This window comes from Choloepus didactylus, chromosome 17 (assembly GCF_015220235.1).
Source record: "Choloepus didactylus isolate mChoDid1 chromosome 17, mChoDid1.pri, whole genome shotgun sequence".
Lineage (NCBI taxonomy): Eukaryota > Metazoa > Chordata > Mammalia > Pilosa > Megalonychidae > Choloepus > Choloepus didactylus.
This window is the reverse complement of record NC_051323.1, coordinates 5,652,625-5,676,408: the sequence shown is the minus strand read 5'-3', so window position 1 is coordinate 5,676,408 and position 23,784 is coordinate 5,652,625. Positions and strand designations below refer to the sequence as shown.

General features: G+C 46.7%; 1 protein-coding gene across 2 annotated transcripts in view; it reads right to left on the bottom strand.

The window, feature by feature from the left end:
* Positions 1 to 23,784, bottom strand: part of REEP1 (receptor accessory protein 1) — a 115,561-nt gene that overhangs the window by 60,651 nt on the left and 31,126 nt on the right. For both annotated transcript variants that reach the window (XM_037807037.1, XM_037807038.1), the window contains exon 2: positions 27 to 99. In XM_037807037.1, coding sequence (XP_037662965.1) covers positions 27 to 99 — 73 coding nt within the window. The remainder of the gene's footprint in view (positions 1 to 26; positions 100 to 23,784) is intronic.

Here is a 23,784-nt window from a genome sequence, read left to right as displayed (position 1 = left end):
CACCCCAAAATAACAGCACCACTTACATATTCTTTAATGTCCTTTGATTTCACAGCCTTGTAGGAATAATACGCAGGATAGAGGGTGCCAAATATAAGCCTGGAAGGAAGAGAGAGAGAGAAAAGACGAGACATGTGAGTTTTGTTCCTCCTATCTGACGGAAAAGACCTGTCTCAGGCGCCAGAAGCAGTTCTCCTGGAGAAAATGCTGCTTTGGGGCTGATTTAACCTTACGGACCCTCGAGGGCTCCCCCCACCCCGGGGCTTGGTTGTGCACAGGCCCCCGTCCCATTACAGCTCCGTGCCCTGCTTTCTTCAGTCTGTGATTCGGCCACACGGAACAGGGGTCAGGGATCATGAGAGCCCAAAATGGAGGAGGGAGCAGCCAAGACCCCCTAAATTAGAGGCCAACTTTCCTCTCCACCTTGGGCTTTCTCACGCATCGCACCCTTTGCCTCAAAGGCCCTTCCAATCTCACTCCCTCTGACTGGATCCGCAAATCCCATGAGGCCAGCCTCTCACCCCCACCCCCACCCCCCACACGCTGCATTAACCTGCTTCTTATTGCCCCGGAATGAAAAAGCAAAACTGACCACACTGCTCCAGCACTTCTGGGCGTCAGCCCTCCCGACCCAGGCCCTGGCCTCCCCGTCTGCTCACGGGGACCCAGCCATGTCTGCAGGGCCTGCCCAGAGGGTGCTGTCGGCCACACGCTGGCACCCCCAGCCCGCAGGACTCGGCCAGCCGGGCTGCTCTCCCCACTAAGGCCTCCCCTGCATCCCCTTGTTCAGGTGATGCCCCTGCAGCCATCGGACCCCCAACCAGCGCCACCTTCTCAGGGGCACCCTCCCGGACCCCCCAGCCAGGTGGAGTCTCTGACATCACTCAGATGGCGCGGTGTGTCCAGGCGATCCTACCACCACCCCACTGGGTCCTCTGCTCACTGCCATCTCCCCGTGGGGCTGCGGGGCCTCGAGGGCACCCACCACACACCAGGCCCTCGGCAGGTACTTTTAAGCAAATGAACGGAGGAAACATCAGAGCCAGGCGGGGTGGTTGTTTCCTCCGACAGATGGGGCCACCCTGGGGGTTGGGTCAGGTGCCAACTGAGCCATATGGCCGGGTGGGGGGAGGGCACCCGGGCCCCACGGGAACCAGCACCACCTGTCACGACCCCAGCGGTCCCTGCCAGGAGTCCAGGGTCTGCAGCCTGCCCTGACGACAAGGCGCCCCACTCAGGGAAGCCCAAAGCCACGGCTGCCTCATTGGAATTCCCAGTCCGGGCGCTCACCACCCGGGGCCAGCTGCACCACGAACTGCTGCCCGGGACACCCTGACATCCCCACTCAGCAGCTTCCGGGGGAAACAGTCACCTGAATGAAGGGGTCTGCAGGCTGGAGGGGAAAGTTTTTGGGGACTCCTGATGCTTGGGTCTTGTGCTGTGGGTGTCTGCAGGGAGCATCTCGCTGAGTCCTCGGCTGATGTGGTTGGGGAACCCCCTTCACAGGGAGGGTTACCAGATGCCCAGAGCCCCAGTCCCTCACCCACCCCAGGCTCTATAGCCATCAAAGGGTGAAGCGTGGACTGGAACCCTAACCCCAACCCTAACCCTAACCCTAACCCTAACCCCAACCCTAACCCTAACTCCATGAGGGCAAGATAAGCCAGCAGAGGAAACACAAGAGAATTCTGGAAGGAAGCAAAATGACAGCACTGGGAAGAAACTTGAGGAGAGGCTCGGCACCAGCTGGGTCACAGTTGGGGTGTGAGGCTGCCCCGGCTCGGCTTGGTGGTCTCGGGCCCCCTTGGCCAGGGCAGGCTTCCCAGCCACCCCGCCCGACCACTACGTGCTCCCCGGGATCGGGGGGCATCTTGCTTCCGCTGTGAGGCATTTCCAACCTCCCACTGCCCTGGAGGTGAGGGTCCTCTGCCCATTCGATGTGGCCACGACACCGTCTCCTTTCTCCTCCCTTAGACTAGACGGACAGAGAACATTGACACTGGGTTATTACACCTGCAGGGAGCTGCTCACTGTCTCTCTCCCACTAGACCACATGCTCCATCCACCAAGCCAAGGACGGCCTGGCTGCACCTGTCTGTGTCCAGTGAAGTATGTGTGGACCACGCCAAGTCTCAGAGCGGTGATGCGGGGCACACGGTGAACCTGGGACCACGGTCTGGGCAGCGAGGCAGTGGCCAGAAAGCCCTGGGCTGACTAAGCACAGCCACGGGCTCTGTCCATGGGCTCCGAGACACGGACACCTCCTCTTTGGCACGGGTGCCTGGGGTGCCACCCAGCTGTGCCAGGACATTTGCCAACCCCTGCCCTGAGGCAGGGTGAGACGGGCTGGAAGTACCTCCTGCCCAATGGCCAATCGATTTGTGCCTCTGTGAACCCCAAGTTGCAGTGGCGCCCCCAGAGTGGCCACAGGGCTGGAAGTCTCAAGGGGCACCAGGGATGCCGAGGTCCGTGCTGAGCCCTGGGCTCTCCTGACACACACTGGTCCATGATGTAAGAACATGTGGTCCCAGCACAGACAGATTTGCTTTTCAGCCTCTAAACACTCAGTGACACCAAGATATAATGGGGCAGTCAGCATTTTGCTGCTTGGGGAAGGGAGACTGAAACCCACATGGCCAGGTCCCCTGGAGAAAAGAAATACAGACTGAAGCAGGTCCCAGCCAAAGGGGCTCTGGGACTTTCTTGGCTCATGCCCAGGCTCCCCAGAGGCTCAAGGACTGGAGGCCCCTTGGGTTCTCCTCCAGGGGTCCCACCTGCCCCACAGCCCGTGTCACCACCAGCCGTCCCCAGTACATCACACACACATACCCGGGAGGAGAAGCCCGACAGCAGAGCCTGCCTTCTTCCTTCTCCAAAGATAACCTGTGCTGGCTACAAATCTGCCACTGCACTGAGTCCTTGGGTAACCTGTGGGGGCCCCTTGTGCCTGGCACAGCCCCTGCCCAAGTGGGGGCTTGCTAAATGTCTGTCAAATGAATAAATGATCAGACAATTGCAATCTCTCCCCCTTGACAGATGCACATGAGTCTCTCTACAAGGTATGGAGGAAAGCAGTAAAATATTTAGGGATGTCTAAAGCTACGGAAAGGGCTCGAGCAGGGGGAAGGTGGAAGGCTGGCATGCCATCCAGAGGAGACCCAGGCTCTGTGTTAACACGCCCCTCTCAGTTATCTGTGAACAGGGTCTCGGCGCTGCACCCACCTCCTTGGAGCTCTGCGCCCATACTCTCTTTCTCCCCCCAAACCCTGACCGTTACTCGCAGGCCTCCTCCCACCCCCGACTCACTGGCTCCACTGACCCGCCCGCCAGGTTTCTCCTAAGTGCTGTTCACGCCTCCTCTTGCTCCAAGTTGGGTGTCCCTGTCCAGGTGGCCTCCCCACCTCCCACACGGCTGCAGCAGCTAGAAGGGACCCCAGTCTCAAGCGAATGTGATATCCGGATGCAGCAGTGCTCACCTGGGGTTGATTTAGTTTCTCAGGGGATATGAGGTCAGTGTCTGGAGACGTTTGGTGACAACTGAGAGGGTGCTCCCGGACTCCAGCGGGTAGAGACAGGGACACGGCTAAACTCCTATAGTGCACAGGACCCTCCCACCCCCCACCCCCATAACAAAGAATGATCCAGCTCCAAGGCAAGGGTGGTGAGGTGGAGAAATCCAGGCCCGGTATGGGGGTTCCCAGTCCCCAGGCCTTGGACTCTCCACCCAACCTCAAGGGCATCTTCCCAAGAGTTCTGTTCTGTTTTGTTTTGTTTTGTTTTTAACTGCGCAGTGTCCCAGGACAGGTAGCCAATGCTCAGATAGGAGGGGCGGCCTAAAATGATAAAGACCACACACCTCTCCCATTGGCCAATGGCAGGGAAAACTCAACTCGGAAGCTGCAAATCAACTTCCTGGAGCTCTGGCCAAGAGAAGATTATCCATAACCGTGATGCTGGTTACATTCTCAGAGGAGGCCCACACGTCCCCAGAGCCTGCCCGGAACCCACCACTGGGCTAAGTAAGGCCCAGCTACAAGCGGGGGGGGCCCCGGATGCTAACCACCACCAAGGCCTCTGCAAACCATGAAGCACAGTCTTCTCAGGCAACCACGAGTTTTCCAATTTGAGAAGCACAGTATACGTGGACCAGCATTTCCCAAGCCCAAATTACACTGAAAAGTTTCAAAATCATTGCCAGCAATATTTTTTCAAAAATTAATTTTTTAAATGTAGGAAAAAACAAGGCTACGTGTACGGTTGTTCAGATTATGAAACAAATTACATTGAAGTAATGGCCTAACACACAGAGGCTTGTAGAGTGTTCAATTTCTGGATCTGGTGGTAATTCCTCAGAGTTTTACTTTATAATTATAAATGTATACTAAACTGTACAAATGTTTTATTATCTTTTCTGGATGTACATTATATTTCATAATTTTTTTAAATGGTGTGAATTGGTACAAAAGGTCTTCCAATTCATAAAGGCATAATGTTTGCTCTGAGCATTAAAAGGTATTAAAATATACATTGATTACATTTTGTGCTCTCTGTTTTTGATAAAACAAAAACATAAATTTTCTAATTATTGTTTTCTGGAAGTTTTTTCTAAAATCTTATGGACAAATACATCAATCTTTCCTTTTATGGCTTGTTTTTTTTTATATGCTATTGAGTAAATTCTAGTTGCATATATTTTCTTCGGAAAGTTGTATATTTTCTCTTTTTACTACTAGATTTTAACTCATCTAGAATGTATTTTTACATGCAATATGAATTAGGGACCTCATTTTACTTTTTTCTATATGGATACCAGTTGTCCCAGTAACATTTACTGAATCCTTTCCCCGATTTGAAGTGCTACTCCCGTCACATACAAAATTTCCCAGTGTGTACAGGTATTATTTTCAGCTCTCTCATCTATTCCACAATAGACTGGTCTATTGTCTAACCATGTACAACAGTGTCTTAATTTCCATAGCTTTATAATGAATCCTGACATTCTTCAAAATTGTCTTAGCTATTCTTGGTCCTTTGTTTTTCTGTATGAATTTTCTAACAGCTTGTCAAGCTCCATGAAAAATCTTATTGAGATTTTGATCAGAAGTGTACTGAATTTATTATTTTATTTGGGAAGAATTACCATCTTTATGATACCAGGTTTCTCTTCATGAATATGGTCTCTATCCACTTGTCCATGTCTTCTTTAATGTCTTTTCATGATATATTGAAAATGTTTCCATAAAGATCTTGCATGTGTTTTCTTTTATGGATTCCTGGGTACTTCAGGGTTTTTTGTTTCTTTGTTTGTTTTTTGGTGCACTGCAAATTTTTAAATTATATTTTCTACTGGTTAGTATTGGAATGTGGATCTAAGAACCTCCAACCTTGTGCAATCAAAAACATTTGGAGTGAAAGAACGCTAAGGGAAAGAAGACAAACACAAAAGGCAGCATGCTATGTGATAACAATTATATGATATTCTGCAAAAGGAAACTTTATAGGGACAAAAAGACACAACAGTGGTCACCAGGGCTAGGGTTGGTGGGAAAGGCTTACTACAGAAGAGCATGGAGGAATTCTGGAGAATTATGGAACTGTTATGTATCTTAATTCTGGTAGTCATTACACAACTGGACACATTTGTCAAAACCCAGAAATAAAACACACTCACAAAACTCTCACTGAAAAGGGATAATTTTACTAATTATGCCTCAATAAACCTGACCTTAAAAATAAAAAACTCAAACTCTTACAAAAAATTGAGGAGCAGCGAACACTTTCTAACTTACTCTGTGAGGCCAACATCACCCTCATACCAAAGCCAGATAAAGATATCACAAGAAAACTACAGAGCAATCTCTCTTCTAAATACCAGATTCAGAAACCCTGAACAAAACACTAGCAAACCAAATCCAACAGCATATTAAAATAATTATACACCGTGATCAAGTGGAATTTATGCCTGTACACAAAGTTGGTTCAACATAAGAAAATCAATTAATGTAATACACCACATTTACAGAAAGAAGGAAAAAAGCCACATGATCATCTCAAGTGATGCAGACAAGGCAATTGACAAAATCCAGCACACTTTCTTGATAAAAACACTTAGACCACCAGGAATAGAAGGAAATTTCCTCAACATGATAAAGGGCACACAGGAAAAGCCCACAGCTAACATCTTAGTAACGGTGAAAGACTGAAAGCTTTCCCTCTAAGATCAGGACCAAGAAAAAGACATCCACTATATCACCACTGTTATCAACATTGTACTGGAAGTTCCAGCCAGAGCAGTTAGGCAAGAGAAAGAAGTAAAAGGAATCCAAATTGGAAAAGAAGCAAAACTTTCCCTTTTTGCAGATGACATGATTCTGTACAAGGAAAATCCTGAAAAGTCCACAACAAAGCTCTTGGAGCTAACAAACGAATTCAGGGAGGAGGCAGGGTACATGATCAATACCCCAAAATCAGTAGTATTTCTATATACGAGCAATGAATAATTGGAAGAAGAAAACAAGAAAAAATTCCATTCACAATAGCAACTAAAAGAATCAAATATCCGGGAATAAATTTAACCAAAAAATGTAAAGAATTTGTACACAGAAAACTATAAAGACCTAAATAAATGAAAGGACATCCCGTGTTTATGGATTGGAAGGCTAAATATCGTTAAGATGTCTATCCTACCCAAAGCAATTTATATATTCAATACAATCCCAATCAAAATTCCAACAACCTTCTTTGTAGAAATGTAAAAGTCAATCATCAAATTTATATGGAAGCGTAAGGGCTCCCAAATAGCTAAAGCCAATCTGAAAAAGAAGAATGAAGTTTGAGGACTCACACTTCCTGATCTTAAAACTTATTACAAACCCCCCACAGTAATCAAAACAGCATGGTATCAGCACAAGGACAGACATATAGACCAATGGAATCAAACTGAAAGCTAAGAAATAAATTCTCACATTTATGGCCAACTGATTTTTGATAAGGTGGCAAAGACCACTCAATTGGGAAAGAATAGACTCTTCAACAAATGCTGCTGGGAAAACAGGATCTCCATTCCAAACTGGATCTTTCTAACGTTAAAGCTTATTATAAAGCCACAGTGGTCAAAACAGCATGATATTGGCACAAAGATAGACACACGGATCAATGGAATTGAATTGAGAGTTCAGAAATAGACCTCTGATCTATGGTCATTTGATTTTTGACAAGGCCCCAAAATCCACTGAACTGAATAGAATAGTCTCTTCAATAAATGGTGCTTGGAGAACTGGATATCCATATCCAAAGAAATGAAAGAGGACCCCTACCTCACACCCTATAGAAAAATCAACTCAAATCAAAGTGGACCAAAGACTTAAATATAAAAGCTCCTATATAAACTCCAAGAAGAAAACATAGGGAAGCATCTTTAGGACCTCATTTTAGGCAAAGGTTTCTTAGACTTTACACCCAAAGCACAAGCAACAAAAGAAAAAATAAATGGGACCTCATCAAAACTAAAAACTTTAGTGCCTCAAAGAACTTTATCATGAAAGTAAAACAACAACTAACACAATGGGAGAGAATATTTGGAAACCACTTACCCAATAAAGGCTTAATATCCAGAATATATGAAGAAATCCTTCAGCTTAACAACAAAAGACAAAAACCCAATTTAAAAATGGGCAAAAGACTTGAATAGACATTTCCCTAAAGAAGATATACAAATGGCCAGACAGCACAAGAAAAGATGCTCAGCGTCATTAGCCATCAGGGAAATACAAATCAAAACCACAATGAGATACCATTTCATATCCATTAGAATGGCTGCTATTAAAAAAAATGGAAAATAAGTGTTGGAGAGGATGCGGAGAAGTAGGAACACTCATTCATTGCTGGTGGGAATGTATAATGGTGCAGCCACTCTGAAAGACAGTCTGGTGGTTCCTCAGAAATCTAAGGGCAGAACTACCATATAACCTGGCAATCCCACTATTCAGTATATACCCCAAAGAATTGAAAGCAGTAACTCAAACTGATTTTTGCACATCGATGTTCATAGCAGCATTATTTGTAATGGCTGAAAGATGGAAGCAACCCAAGTGTCCATCAATCAATGAATGGATAAATAAAATGTAATGAACACATTACAATGGAATATTATTCAGCTATAAAAAGGAATGAAGTTCTGATACATGCAACAACATGGATAAATCTTGAAGCCATCAGGTTGAGTGAAAGAAGCCAGACACAAGAGGACAAATATTTATGATCTCACTGCTTTGAAACCATTAGAATAAGCAAACATATAGGGTCAGGAGCTATAGTATAAGTTACCAGGAGATGGGATGGGGATAGGGAATGGGAAGTTAGGGCTTAAAATGTACAGGGTTCCTATTTGGAATGAAGGAAATGTTTTGGTAATGGATGGTGGTAATGGTAGCACAACATCATAAATGCAATTAACAGCACTGAAATATATATCTGCAAATAATTAAAAGGGGCACATTAGATTGTATATATGGTAAGAGAATAAAAAATTTTTAAAAGTCCACAGAACTGCACTACACAGAGAACCCTAAAGTTAAACCAAAGACTTTAATTAATAGTGCAATTCTAAGACTGTGCTCTCATCAATTCTAACAAATGTTCCATACCAATGCAAGTTTGGTGGTGGTGGGGTGGTGTACAGGAATCCTGTATTTTATGCATGATTGTTCTGTAACCCCCCAACTTCTCTAATAAAGAAAAAAAAAACAGAAAATAAAAAATAATAGAAAAAGCATTTGGAGGAATGTGTGTGTGTGCCCAAAAATGAACAAAGCTGACATAAGTATCAGCCCCTAAGCCCCGAGAAAGCCAGTACCTTCCTGATGCCAGAGGTTTCCATGTGCGACAAAATAAGGCGTCACAAAAACTCTATCTGAAGGCAAATGTCTTCCAGAGTCCATTACCACTGGGCCTGCAAGCCCTGTCCCTGGGGGCCTGGGTTCGAAACGCCCCTGAGAAAGCCTGACATTTTTTTTTCCTTTTTTTTAATAATTCAATTTTATTGAGATATATTCACATGCCATGCAGCCATACAAAGCGTACAATCATTCACAGTACCACCATATAGTTGTGCATCCATCACCAAAATTAATTTTTGAACATTTTCATAACCACACACACAAAAGTAATAAGAATAAAAATGAAAGTGAAAGAGAACAATTAAAGTAGAAGAAGAACACTGGGTGCTTTTTTTTTTCCCCCGTTTTTGTACTCATCCACCCATACACTGGTAAGGGGAGTGTGATCCACAAGGTTTTCACAATCACACTGTCACCCCTCATAAGCTACATTTTTATACAATCGTCTTCAAGATTCATAGGTTCTGGGTTGCAATTTGATAGTTTCAGGTATTTACTGCTAGCTATTCCAAGTCATTGGAACCTAAAAAGGGTTGTCTGTATTATGCGTAAGAGTGCCCACCAGAGTGACCTCTCGGCTCCTTTTGGAATCTCTCTGCCACTGAAGCCTATTATGTTTCCTTTCACATTCCCCTTTTGGTCAAGAAGATGTTCTCCATCCCACGATGCTAGGTCTACACTCCTCCCCAGGAGTCAAATTCCACGTTGTCAGGGAGATTCACTCCCCTGGGTGTCAGACCCCATGTAGGGGGGAGGGCAGTGATTTCACCTGCCAAGTTGGAAAGCCTGACATCTGCCACCACAGGGAACCACCCTCACCCATGGTAATTATCAGGAAAGCTCAAGCTGGGCAAAGAGTTGCCTGGGCTGGGTGCAGAGCCCAAGGTTTCCACGGCAGAGCAACCCCCCTGGGCTTTGGCTGCCATGGTTCCAACCCCACTCACAGGCCGAGGGAGAAGAAGGCAGCTGGCAGCCCCGGCCATGGCACTTTTGGGGTCCTTGGTGAATTTACGATGATTTATAAGCTGCTGGTTATTTATTGAGCACTCATGATATGCCAGGAGCTGTGCAAACTTCTTTTGATCTTCATGTAACCCCATGAGACAGGTATTGTTTTCCTCATAATACTGATGAGGGAAGCGTGATTTTGTGCAATCTCATAGTGATGTCTCATAATTAGCCATGGGGGAGGCCAGACTTGAACCCAGGACTCTGATGGCATGAGGCACGAGTGAGGATGAGGGGAGAGGGAGGGAGAAGGTTACCTGCTTCCTTGACCAACGGCATTGCAGGCTGCCCCGCATTATATACTTACTGACACCAGGTGACAACATAATTACCGAGTTCCCAGCACACAAACTGTCCAAACAAAGGAGCTTCTCTCCCCAACTGACCTGATCTTGGTGGCACAGAAACAAGCCGTGTCCTTCCTTCTCACCTTGGCATTTGATTCTGCTAACCTCTCTCTGCAGAGATGTTTTCTTTTTCCCAGTGTTTCGGGCCCCTACTCCTCTCTACTGGATTGGGACAACCAACACATACAGAGCTCTTCCCCAAAACATCACATTGGCTTATTTGCTCATTTGATCTGCAACATAACCTTCTGAGATAACTGGGGCTAGTTTCCCAGTTTAAAAATGAAAACAAAAAAACAAAAAAACAGAGGCTGTGTGGTCCAGGAATCTACCCAAAGCCCTTCCCCTATCCAAGGCTCACATACAGGTCACCTATCTCCCGAGTCCACGACCCACACCAAGTCTCTCAGCACAGAAAGGGTCTGATTGCTTATTTAGAGCTTGTAGGTGATGCACGCAGCAAAAATCCCAATTTACTTTGCATTACAGAACTGCTCCCGGACCCAATTTAGAAAAGCACAGCACAGAAAAGTCTGATGCATGCAAGAACAAATACTCTGCAAATTTTTAAATTCATGCTGTTAAACTCTGCAACCCAGTCCACTCAAATCCTGCTGAAGTGTCCATCTGACTCCTTTTCTAGTTTTCTTTTTAAGCCTAAATTGTTGAGACTTCTGTTCTTGAGAAATCTGGCTTCGCTGAGCATGGTGGAAAGTTCTGCCTGGGCTTTGGCGTGGGACTGGAGTTTGAACCCAGCTCCCTCGGGGATGTGTTGTGGCACCCCGGCTGTATTCCTTCACTTCTGTGAACCAGATTCCTTGATGAAGAGATCAGTGACGCCTCCTTTCAACAGCCACCGTGCTGACTAAATGAGGAGGCTGCACGTAAAGATCTGTTCACATCCCAGGGACACTGCAGACGACCGAAAAATATTAGTTCCCTTCCCTTCTACAGAAATGGCAACTTCACTGTCCAGTCTTTTACCCAGAAAACATTTTTCATTCAACCATTAAATATTTGTTGAGCCCCTACTATGTGCCCTGGGTGCTCTGATGGGGAAGGCAGCCAGCAAACAGGTAATTGCACACAGAATTGATTAATGACCATTAAAATCAGTCCTGCTGGGCCTGCTTGGAAAAGAACAGATTGGTTTACAGTGGCTGCCTGATGGCCACCTGCTTCCCACTGTGCCCCTCACCCAGGATCTGAGGGCCAGAGACCCCACCCCCAGCCAGAAGGTCCCTGGTGGATGGGACGACTGATGGGTCCTTCTGCACCATAAAGGAGGGGATGGGAGAGGCCTGAAGGGCTCTCTGAGCTAGCCTCGGTGCTGGGAGTCAGCGGGTGCCATGGGTGGCCTGGGGACTTATGTCCTCAGCCTGAGCCCCTCCTGGGTCCCAGAAGGCAGAAGCTGCTGTCATCTGTCTGGTCCTAGCTGGGTTTTTTTTTTTTTTTTTAATTCAGTTTTATTGAGATATATTCACATATCATACAATCACCCATGGTGTACAATCAGCTGCTCACAGTACCATCATATAGTTGTACATTCATCACCCCAATCTATTTTTGAACATTTTACTTACACCAAAAAGAATAAAAATAAGAATAAAAAATAAATGTAAAAAAGAACACCCAAATCATCCCCCTCCCCCACCCGAATCTTCATTTAGTCCCTGTCCCCATTTTTCTACTCATCCATCCACACACTGGATAAAGGGAGTGTGATCCACAAGGTTTGCACAATCACACTGTCACCCCTTGTAAGCTATGTGGTTTTACAATCGTCTTTAAGAGTCAAGGCCACTGGGTTGGGGTTTGATAGTTTCAGGTATTTACTTCTAGTTATTCCAATACACTAAAACCTAAAAAGGGATATCTATGTAGTGCCTAAGAACGTCCACCAGAGTGACCTCTCAACTCCATTTGGAATCTCTCAGTCACTGAAACTTTATTTCATTTCACATTCCACTTTTGGTCAAGAAGATGTTCTCAATCCCACGATGCCAGGTCCAGGCTCATCCCTAGGAGTCATGTCCTGCGTTGCCAGGGAGATTTACACCCCTGGGAGTCAGGTCCCACATAGTGGGGAGGGCAGCAAGTTCACCTGCTGAGTTGCCCAGCTGGCTTTTAAAGTCTGCACCACGAGCATGTGCCTGGGGTGGGGATATCAAAGGGCCCCGGAGATGGCGGCAGGGATGGAACTGGCCTTTCTTGGTGCCTACCAGGCTCTGTAGCAGGTACCAAGCCCCACAGCCATCACATGAGATCATACTTCTGCACCCTTCTCACAGAGGAGGGAACTGGGGGTTGTGGAGGTTAAAGCCACTCGCATAAACACGCATTCACTCACTCAACAGATATTTATCCACTACATGCTCTGTGCCAGATTCTGTATCCCATACAAGGTCACAGAGCAGCTAAGTGGTGAGCCAGGTTGCAAACACTCTGCCTGGCTTCCAACCCCTCGCCCTCTCTGATCCAACTCGAGCAGGTCAGAGATTCTATCCCCAGGGTGATCACAATGTGAGTGGGGGGCCAGGTGTATCAGAGCAAGACAGGTGGCAGGGCAAAGCCGTGCGGACAGAGTATCAAAGGAAAAGCAGATGCTCACGGGCCCAGTGCCTCCCCCATCAGACTATGAGCTCTTTAGGGAGGGGCTGGACCTTCCCCATCTCAGCATCTCCAGAGTCAGAAACAGAGCAGATGCAACTACCTGGATGAGATGCAGATGCATTATGCCAAGTGAAAGAAGCCGGGCTCCAAAGCCCACTTGCTGCCTGCCTCCATTTATAGGAAATTTTGGGAAAGACAAAACTATTGGTGCAGAAAACAGGCGAATGGTTGTCAGAGGCTGGGGGTGGGGGAGAAGAAGACTGCAAAAGATCACGGGAATTTCTGGAGGCGGTGAAACTCTTCCACGTGTTGACTGCGGTAGTGGTTACACAGCTCTGCATGCATTTGTCAAAGCTCACAGAACTGCATAGTAAAAAGGGTGAATTCCACTGTGTGCAAATTATACCTTAATTTTTTTAAATGGGAGAGAGAGAGAGAGAATTCAAGCAGAAGGGGATTGACCATTAAGCTACTGAAGCTCATGCTTCAGGGATCCTCAACTGCCTGGGCCCTGGGAGTTTCTGGAAAAGTCTTAACCAAATTTTTTATGACTTTATCTTAAAAAGTCCTCTTCCAGTTATTTAAGCTTCAGGGCCTTGAAACCTAGACCTCCCCACGAACACCAGTACAAGAAGAAGAAAGGAAGCATGGAGAGTTCCCAAGGAGTTGCATCCTAGAGCAAGGTGACACCTGGTTCTGGCAGAGAGGGGCAGGGCAGGTGAACCAGGGAGGGGGCCAGCATGGACTAAAGTGCAGAGGTTCGCCGTGGTTCCCAGTGAATTGCGTGCCCCGTGCTCTCCGTTCACCCCGAGCAGACACGTCGTGGTGTGCCCTCCCCAGCCATGCCCAGGTGTTCTCGGCAGGTAGGAAGGCTGTGATGGCAGGAGGTGTGAAGACTCTTGTGGCTGGGGGGCTGGTGTAGCAGGCAGGCATCATTCTTCTGGGCCTCTTCACACAAACGACCCCCAGCACCTTGGGAGGGGAAGTCTCCAGCCCCTGGACCTGGAGCTGCAAATGGCCAATGCTCCGTCTCCCATCCCGGTGCCCTGGCTGCAGGGAAATGGGCCTCCACCAAGCCGACAGCCCCATCCAGATATGAGCCCAGAACTTCCCGACCCCTGGTCAGCCGTGCCGAGGCTGGTCTTTCAGGCACAGGACCCGATGAGACCCCGTGACCCAACGGTGCCAGGCGAGGCTGGTCTTGCAGGCGGAGTTAAACAATTTCCTGCTCTGTTAAAATCAGCCAAGTTAATAGGGTAATAGGTAGCTGAGACGTACAAATGGTTCTGGTTATAGAGGAAAACTCCAGCATATTATGTTCTATCCAGAACTTGCACTACTAAATATGTTCCTGCCATTGATATATCTATTTTTATATCCTGATCTTTTCCACAGAGCTGCTGCGGTGGCTTGGTTATAAATAATCGTGTTGCTCATGAGAAATCACCATGATTCCAGGCCACCAGGCTTGTCAGCAGGAAGGCTCGGGACAGGTAACAAGAGCACTGGGTCATTACAACCGGGAGGGGACAGGCTAAGTGACACATCACTCAGCTGCTCGTGGAAGAGAAAAGATTTTCTGAAACACAAGGATATTTGGCTACTGCACAGAATGCCTCTCTGTTTAGACCACAAACTGCCGTGGAAAGAAAGAAGGCAGGAAAATGGCCAAGCTTCCTTGGGTGAGCTAAATTTAACATTTGAGAGGGCCCTCACCCCACTGCACCCTGCCTCCCCAGGCTGGCCTCCTGGGACACGAGGTCTCCCAGCCAGACTGGTGCTCCAGGCAGCCACGTTTGTTCCCTGACTGTCCCATACCCGTTCATAATTAAGACGTGTCGGAGATTCTCCTCTCAAATGTTAAATTTAGCTCACCCAAGGAAGCTTGGCCATTTTCCTGCCTTCTTTCTTTCCACGGCAGTTTGTGGTCTAAACAGAGAGGCATTCTGTGCAGTAGCCAAATATCCTTGTGTTTCAGAAAATCTTTTCTCTTCCACGAGCAGCTGAGTGATGTGTCATTTAGCCAGGAAGCCCCCCGTCAGAAAGCTGCCGACGTCAGAGCAGCACGGCTGACTGATAGCTTGATCTTGGAATTCCAGCCCCCAGAACTGCAAGGCAATAAAGTCCTGTGTGTAAGCCATTCAGCTGGGAAACTAGGACCCAGAATCACGTAAGAGTTAGCTCTGAGGATGGGGGCTCCATGAATTTTGTTTGCTTCAAAATGAAAACAATATGTATTCTTTCCATTTGTGATGCCCAGATGGCCACGATCGTGGGGTGGGTAAAAGGGAAAGTGCCAGCGAGGGGTGTCCTGCTATCCAGGGAACCAATATCAAAAAGGAAAATGTCATGTTTGGGAAAAAATGTCAGATGCCACAGAATAGCCAGTGCCAATTACTGAGCCTGGCCTTGTGCGGGGCACAATTTTAACCACTTTCCATGCATTTGTGTGTACAAGGACTCTATGAGGTAGGCATTTATCTTTAAGGGAATGGGGATCAGAGAAGTTAAATAACTGGGCCAAGGTCACACAGCAAGTATGTGGCAGGGCTGGAACTGGAAATGGTGTGTCTCAGATTTTAAAGCCTGAGTGCCTTTACACAGATGCCCAAACGTATCTGATCACACAAATCAGTCAAACAGTTTGACCACACATTATTTGTATGATCATGATGCTTGGCTTTGCTGAGGAAGTCTTTTTAAGTCATCATGGACTGGTTTATTTAACATTAGATGGTCTAAATTCTTAAGCCCAATGAACAGGGCTCACGCAAACTAACACGAATTGTATTCTGTCGAAAGTGAACAAAAGAGTGAGGTAGTGTGGGACCCACTGCTGGGGACCTGCTCTTGTCCCTCGGGACCTCCCCCGGGGAGGAAGTGAGCGCCATGTGCCCTCAGAGCTGCAGACCGTGTGAGGGCAGCCCCTCGACTGCCACACAGAACATCAGCAGAGCTCATATCTTATTTGTTAAAATTAAAAATAAATTAGGGTGAGAGGGACTTCCAGTGTGTTCAGTGAGGAGCTCCATGGATCCCCGCTGTGCTGGTTTGAATGTGTTATGTCCCCCAAAACACCATTATCTTTGATGCGATCTTGTATGGGCAGACGTATTAGTGTTGATTAGATTATAATTCTTTGACTGAGTGTTTCCATGGAGATGTGACCCACCCAACTGTAGGTGGTAACTCTGGATAATTTCCATGGAGGTGTGGCCCCGCCCATTCGTCATGGGTCTTGATTAGTTTACTGGAGCACTATATAAGCTCAGACAGAAGGAGCGAGCTTGTTACAGCCAAGAGGGACACTTTGAAGAATGCACAGAAGCCAAGAGAGGAGCGTCAGCTTACAGAGACATTTTGGAGACAGCCTGTGAAAGCAGACTTTTGTTCTGGAGAACCTAAGAGAGGACAAACGCCCCAAGAGCAACTGAGAGTGACATTTTTGAGGAACTGCAGCCTAAAGAGGAACATCCTGGGAGAAAGCCATTTTGAAACCAGAACTCTGGAGCAGATGCCAGCCACGTGCCTTCCCAGCTAACAGAGGTTTTCTGGACACCACTGGCCATCCTCCAGTGAAGGTACCCGATTGCTGATGTGTTACCTTGGACGCTTTATGGCCTTAAGACCATAACTGTGTAACCAAATAAACCCCCTTTTATAAAAGCCAATCCATCCCTGTTGTTTTGCATTCCAGCAGCATTAGCAAACCAGAACACCCTCTCCTGGCAAAATGGGTGAAAAATTATCCTAAATAATTAAATAAATAAATAGACACTAACCACCTGGAAATGGTACTAAGGCTATACAGCAAATGAAGAAACATTTATTCAAGAAAATCTACTATAATTCGATAAGAACCGAGACCCGCTCCCTCACCTCCCTCTGCAGCTCAGCAAGCTGGAAACTCCACTTCAGGGTGATGCAGCCCGGAACACGGGGTCCTCTTTTACCCAGTTCCCAGCAGAGGGCTCTCTTCCCGGCAGGGGCAGGATATCAGCCCCACTCATGGGACAGCAGCTCTACTTGGGTTTCAATGTAAAAATCAATGAGTGTACTACACCATATCAATAAGCAAAAGGATAGAGCCAAAAACTGCATGATCATCTCAATTGATACAGAAAAAACAACTGACAAAATCCAGTACTGTTTCATGATAAAAAAAATACTTAACAAACTAAGAATAGAAGGGAATTTCTTCAATGTGATAAACAGCATCTACAAAAGAGATTGGATGCTTTCCTCCTCAAAAGTATCTACTCTCACCACTTCTATTTAACTTTGTACTAGAGGTTCTAGCCAGAGAAATTAGGCAAGAAAAAGAAATGAGGCATGCAGATTGGAAAGAAAAAGGAAAAATTTATTCACAGGTGACATGATCTTGTATATAGAAAATTCTAAGGAATCCACAGACACACAAAAAAACCTATTAAAACTAATAAAAGCATTCAGCAAGGTGGCAGGGTACAAGATCAAAATACAAAAATCAATTGTATTTCTATACACGTGCAATGAACAGTCCAAAAATGAAGTTAAGGAAACAACTCCATTTACAATATAGCATCAAAAAATAAAATACTTAGGAATAAGGGTAACAAAAGTAGTGTAAAACATATACTCCGAAAACTACGAAACACTGTTGAAAGAAATTAAAGAAGATCTGTATGGATGGAAAAACATTTCATGTTCATGGATCAGAAGACTCAATATTGTTAAGATGTCAGTACCCCCAAATTGATCTACAGATTCAAAGCAATCCCTATCAGAATTCTGGTGACTTCTCTGAGAAACTGATAAGCTGATTCTAAAATTCTTACGGAATTCAAGGGACCCAGGATAGGCCAAACAATCTTGAAAAAGAACAGAGTAGGAGGACCCATACTATCTGATTTCAAAACTTACTATAAAACAATGCTCGTCATGGCAGTGTGGGACTAGCATAAGGAGATACATACAGATCAGTGGAATAGAATTCAGAGCCCTGATGTCTATGGTCACTGATTTTCCAAAAGGGGGCCAGACCTTTCCATGGGGGAAGAATAATCTTTTCAACAGATGGAGCTGTGACAAAACCACATGCAAAAGAATGGAGATGAACCCTTACCTCACACCATATACAAAATGAACTCAAAATGGATCTATGACCTAAGTGTGAGAGGGGTAAATCATCATGAACTTGGATGTGGCAATGGCTTCTTAGATATGCAACCCAATGCACATAAACAAAAGAAAATAAAAGATAAACTGAATTTCATAAAAATTAATGTTTTATGCTTCAAAGAACATTATCAAGAGAGTGAAAAAAATAACCCACAGAATGGGCGAAAATAGTTGCAAATCATATATTTGATAAGGGTCTAGTATCCAGAAAATACTAAACATTATTGCAATTCAACAATAAAAAGACAAATAACCCAATTTTAAAAAATGGTTAAAGGACTTGAATAGACAGTTCTCCAAAGAAGATATAAAAATGACCAATAAGCACATGATAAGATGCTCAACATCATTAGTCATTAGGGAACGTAAATCAAAACCACAGTGATATACCACTTTATACCAACCAACTGGTTACAATTTTTTAAAAAGTGTCGGCAAGGATGTGGAAAATTTGCAACGCTCATACATTGGTGGTGGAAATGTACAATGGTGCAGCCACTGTGGAAAACAGTTAGGTGGCTCCTCAGTAAGCTAAACATAGAATTACCATATGACCCAGCAATTCTCCTAGGTGTAAGAGTTGAAAATATAAGTCCATAGAGAAACTTTTACACGAATATTCATAGCACCATCAGCCATAACCAAATTTACCACACCACGCCCTGTTTAGACTAAGACTAATTTAAACCCTGAATGCAAAGTGACACATAGAAGCAAAAACAAAACAGCCACCAAAAAATAACAATCACGAAAATTTCAGAAAGTAAAAGCAGAGTTAGTGAATTCTTTCCGATCTGCTGCTCGATTTCTAGATCATCTACTGAGGTCAAGGAGAGGATACATTGTATCAAGAAATGTGAAAAGTTTGAAGCCTGTGCTCTTCTGGCTGAAAAACTGGAAGCATCATGCAAATTACCCTTTACTGAGGACCTACTGTGTACCGACGCTGTGCTGGGAGCCACCCACCTGACCTCTGGGCATTATCGGACAGGTCCTGAGCTGGATCCAACCCCAGGAACCCTGCGTGGCTGGGGCAGTGAGGGCTGCCTCGGTCTGCAGGGCAGCTCCTCCCTGGGTCAGGGTGTGAGGGGAGAACACTTAAATTTCCAACATGATTGTTTTCCAGAGGTGCCTCAGTGGGATTATGAAAGCATCCTGCTCCCTGATTTATTGCCTGGTTCTGGGTGTGTGACTTCAGGAAATGCCACTTCCCAGAAGGCTCTGAGGGGAGGGGAGTCCAGAGGACACCTGACGGGCAGCCTGGGTCCCTCCCGAAACAGAGAGGGAAAATGACTCATAAGTTCACACCACTCTCTTTCCCTCTGAGTGTGTGGGGCAAGAAGGCTTCACTGTAAATGGGAGAGTTTGGCCAAAACTTGGGTATTGTACATATTCCCTCCTCCCACCCCAACAGGCCTGCTGAGATAGACACCCCATCTATCCGTAGATATCCCTGGGAGGGCTAGCTCTGGGAGGAATAGCAGCTGCCAACATTTTAGTGTGGGGTGGTTTAACAGCTCCTTTGTGGGGGCAGCAGGCAGGGAAGGGCAGGTTGTCTTTTAGGGGTTGTTTGTTTCTTTGTCTGGGGAATAGTGGGAGGAAAGGATTCAAGGAACGGGAAGGGGAGATCCACGGCAGCCATGGCCCGACATGAAGGCTCTGGCTACCTGCCCACTAAAGGACAGACGCAGCTGGGGTACAGGCTCTTGACAGGGGGCCGTGGACCCTGCTTCAAGGCTCAGCTCTGATCCCAGCTGGCTGAGTGGCACCCCAATGTAGACATGTTCTTAGCCTTAGTCTGTATTCCTGTGGGTGTGAACCACTGTAAATAGGATCTAGTGAAGATGTTGTTTTAGTTAAGGTGTGATCCGACTGAATGAGGTGGAGTCCTCTACAAGCAGAAGAAATTCAGGCATAGGCAGAGAAAGACATGGGGTGGAGCGAGAAGCCGGAAGAGAAAGGAGAGGACACGATCATATGATGGGACAGCCAAGGGACCCACAGATTGCCAGCCAGCCCAGAAGGAGACCCACCTCTGGGAGAAGCCAGCCTTCTAGCCTTTGAAACTATAAGACAATAAATCCCTGTTGATAAGCCAGCCCATTATTGGGTATTTGTCTCAGCATCCTGGCAAAACTAAAGGCATACCTTCTCCCTGGACCTGGTCTCCTCATCCTTTCATTCAGAAAATGCTTACCCAATGCCTACTTAGTGTCGTGGGCGTCTGGCACGTTTCTACTGCTGGGGAGCTGGCAGTGAGGAATGAGGGGTGCAAGTTGTTGAGCACTGGGGTGCACGCCCAGCTCAGGCATTCTTTGATCCCATGACTGTGGTCAGCTCTGGTCCAGCCCTGGCCTCCGTGTCCACTGTACGGACCCCGCTGAGCCCAGACCAGCCGCTCCACTGTGCATTCTGCATCCTGAGATAACATAAGGATGTTAACACCCAAACAGAGGTGATAAGCAAAGCAAAGCGGCTACAAGGCCAGTGAGAGTAGACCCCTTGCTGTGGTAATTGAAGCCAGAAATAGAGTGGTCAAAAGGGGATCATTTTTTTTTTTTTGCTGTATCCTTTTGTCTCCAGATGAGAATCATGTGTCAGCAAGGCACAGCACTGACACAGCTTTCCTTTGGATGGACGGAAAACAAAGAGTGCATGGACCAGGATGAAAAACAGGAAAGTAGGGGTGTGTGTTAGTTTTCTGGATGTGCAGAAGAGCCAGAAATGAAGGAAAGCGGGGGGCGATGAGAACTGACACTGTTCTCGAAGGCATGATTCCTCTGCTCCTGAAACATCCATGGCTCCCTACTGTCCGCAGAGAAATGTCCAAGCTGATTCTCTCGGCATGGAGGGCCCCCGCCAGGCAGCTGCGGCACTGTGTGTGCACACCCCATGCACTTCTGCCCTGGTTCTGCTGTCATCCTCTCTGCCTGGCTTGCCCTTCTTGCATCTCTACCCACCGAAATCCTGCACACGCTTCCAAGCCAGGGTTTCTAGCCTCAGCACTGTTGACGCTCTGGGCTGGAGAAGTTTTTGTTTGTGGAGGTCTGTCCTGAGCATTGCAGGATGTTTACCAGCATCCCCAGGCTCTACCCACTAAATGCCAGCAACGCTTCTTCCACCACTGATGAGACAACCAAAAACTGTCTTCAGACACTACTAAATTGACCAAATTGTCCTGTAGGGGTAAAATGGAGAAACACTGTTGTAAGCCCAGATACAGTCAGTGCTCCTCTCTTCATGAAACCCTTCCTGGAGTGTTTCAGTTTGCTAAAGCTGCTGGAATGCAAAATAACAGAAATGGGTCAGCTTTCACAATGGGGCTTTATTATTTCATAAATTGACAGTTCTAAGGCCATGAAAATGTCCCAATTAAGGCCTCAACTGGATGATACCTTCTCTGAAGAAAGGCCAATGGCATCTGGGGCTCCTCTGTCACATGGGAAGGCACATGGCCGGAATCTGCTGGTCTTCTCCCAGGTTTAGCTTCCATTGCTTCCTCCAAAATGTCTCTGGGCTTCAGTCTTAGCTTCTCTGAGCTCTCTCCAAAATGTCTCTGTCTTTTACCTTCTCATAGAGGATGCCAGCAAGGGGATTAAGACCTACCTTAAATGGGTGGGATCACATCTCCATGAAAACAACCTAATCAAAAGATCCCACCCACAACAGGTCTGCCCCCACAAGATTGGATTAAAAGAACATAGTCTTTTCTGGGGTACATAACAGATCCAAACCAGCACACTGAGCAACTTAGAAGGAAGGTTATGTCCCACTTCTGCTCCCCATACATTCTGCAATATTCTATTAGCACTCAACATCATCTCCTTTCAGCACATGTGTGGTTAGTTCCTAGGAGGCAGAGACCACGTTTTGGTCATCTTATACAAGTCACACAAACCATCCAGGGTGGACTCTCAGTAAGAGAGTCTGTTGAGTTTAACCGGTTTACCCTTAACGTAAACATAACAGAAAAGAATAAAACAAAAATAAAAAACATCCACAATTCCACCACCCAGCAATAACAGTATTGGAATTTCTGCTATACGGCCCTCCAAGCTTGCTTCCATGGAGCATGTGGGGAAAACATCTGCAGCAGAGGAACAGCCCAGAGCCAGGGTGGCATGGCCACCATGTGGCCATCTGGTCACCCCCAGCAAATGCTTGGATCCCTTCTAGGATGAAGTTCCTCTCTCCATCTGAACTCTTGCATATACAGGACTATCGCCCATACAGTGTGTACATCTTGGACCACTCTTTAAGAGGCTGCTTCTTCTGAGCCAAAATTTGTCACCTGGGAGCTTTCACTCTTTGGTCCAAATTCTACCTCTTCAGCCAACTTGGTCTACTCTCTGTACTTCGCACTGACAGCCGCCTTTTAGGGGGTTGATCCAGGCTGTCTTCCTCCTCTCTGAGCACAGTGCCTCTCATCCACTGGGTGGGTCCCGGCAGCCATGCCCACGACATGGAAACTACCCCTGACCCTGTCTTATAGGAACTGGCACTGGGGCTAAGAACTTTCAGTTAGTGGTTCCTTCTGAATACCTAACTAAAAGGAGGTAAACTATCACTGTGCAAAGCCATGTTTGGCCCTAACTACAAGAAAAGTAGAGAAGTCTGGAGAGAGAGAGCAAAGATATACAGGCACAGAGAATAAACCAGAAGTGGGATCGTGAGCCTGGGGTTGGGGGAGAGGAAGCAGGAACAGCAGCTCCCAGCAGCCCCCCAGCCCCGGCCCTCGTGCTTCCCGGGGTCTTGCTACAATTCCCTGCCTCTTCACGATGAAGAACTCCCCTTTGACTCAAGCTAAGCCCAGTTGGTCTTACCCAGCCTGGCTCATGCAACTGAAAGCCAAACAGGGCAGGGGACCCTGATGCAGACACAGCCCTTCAGGCCTTTGACAATGGATGACGGGAAGTCCAGGTCCCCTTGGCCTTTTCCTCTCCAGAACTCACGTTCGCTGGGACTGACCGAGCCCTGATGGTGGATGCAGGAGCTAGGTACACGTAGCCCATCACACCTCAGAGCACCACCAGTTAACCCAAACCACCATGCTACCCGAAGGTAAGGATCCCATTCCTGAGTGGGAGAGCTGGAAATCCACTCAAGCAGGCCCCAGGACTCACTGAGCTGGCCACCGAAAGTCTATGTTTGTGTACAAATTCACATCACCCCGACCAACAAAAGCACCCCACGGTGAGGATCTAAGGCCAAAGAAGCTGGGAGCAGTCCAGCTCCTCCATCTGCGTGCCCTTTTAAGATCCTCCTTCGAGCCAGCTCTAAGTGCTTCTCAGAGGAGCTCAACAAACCAGCATCAACCACAGCAGGCTTTTCTAGGAGCTTCCAGTCCTGCCTTCCCTAGAAGCAGATGAGGGCACCTCACTTAAGAGATCCTTTCTTTCCACTCCTGCCAGGAGTAAACCGATCCCTTAAGAAAACCATGTAAATTTCAAAACATATAGATTCTCTTCATATATACAACCAGGTGGAAAATAAAACTTGATTTTATGTTTCAAAGTATCCTCTAAATGGCATCAATTCCAGAAGTATGTGGGCAAAAATAAGCAATACGACAGAGTAGACTTAATATTTCAAAAGGCAAGCACTTCAAGACTATAAATTCACTTGCCAGGCAGGTCCAATTCCCTGTCAGGCAAATCAATGAACCTCTTGGAACGTGCATTTGCTCCCGGGCTTAACTGGGCAGGAGGCCCCAGACAGCTGAATGCACAGTAAAGACCTTCCCCCACCACGAGGGCAAC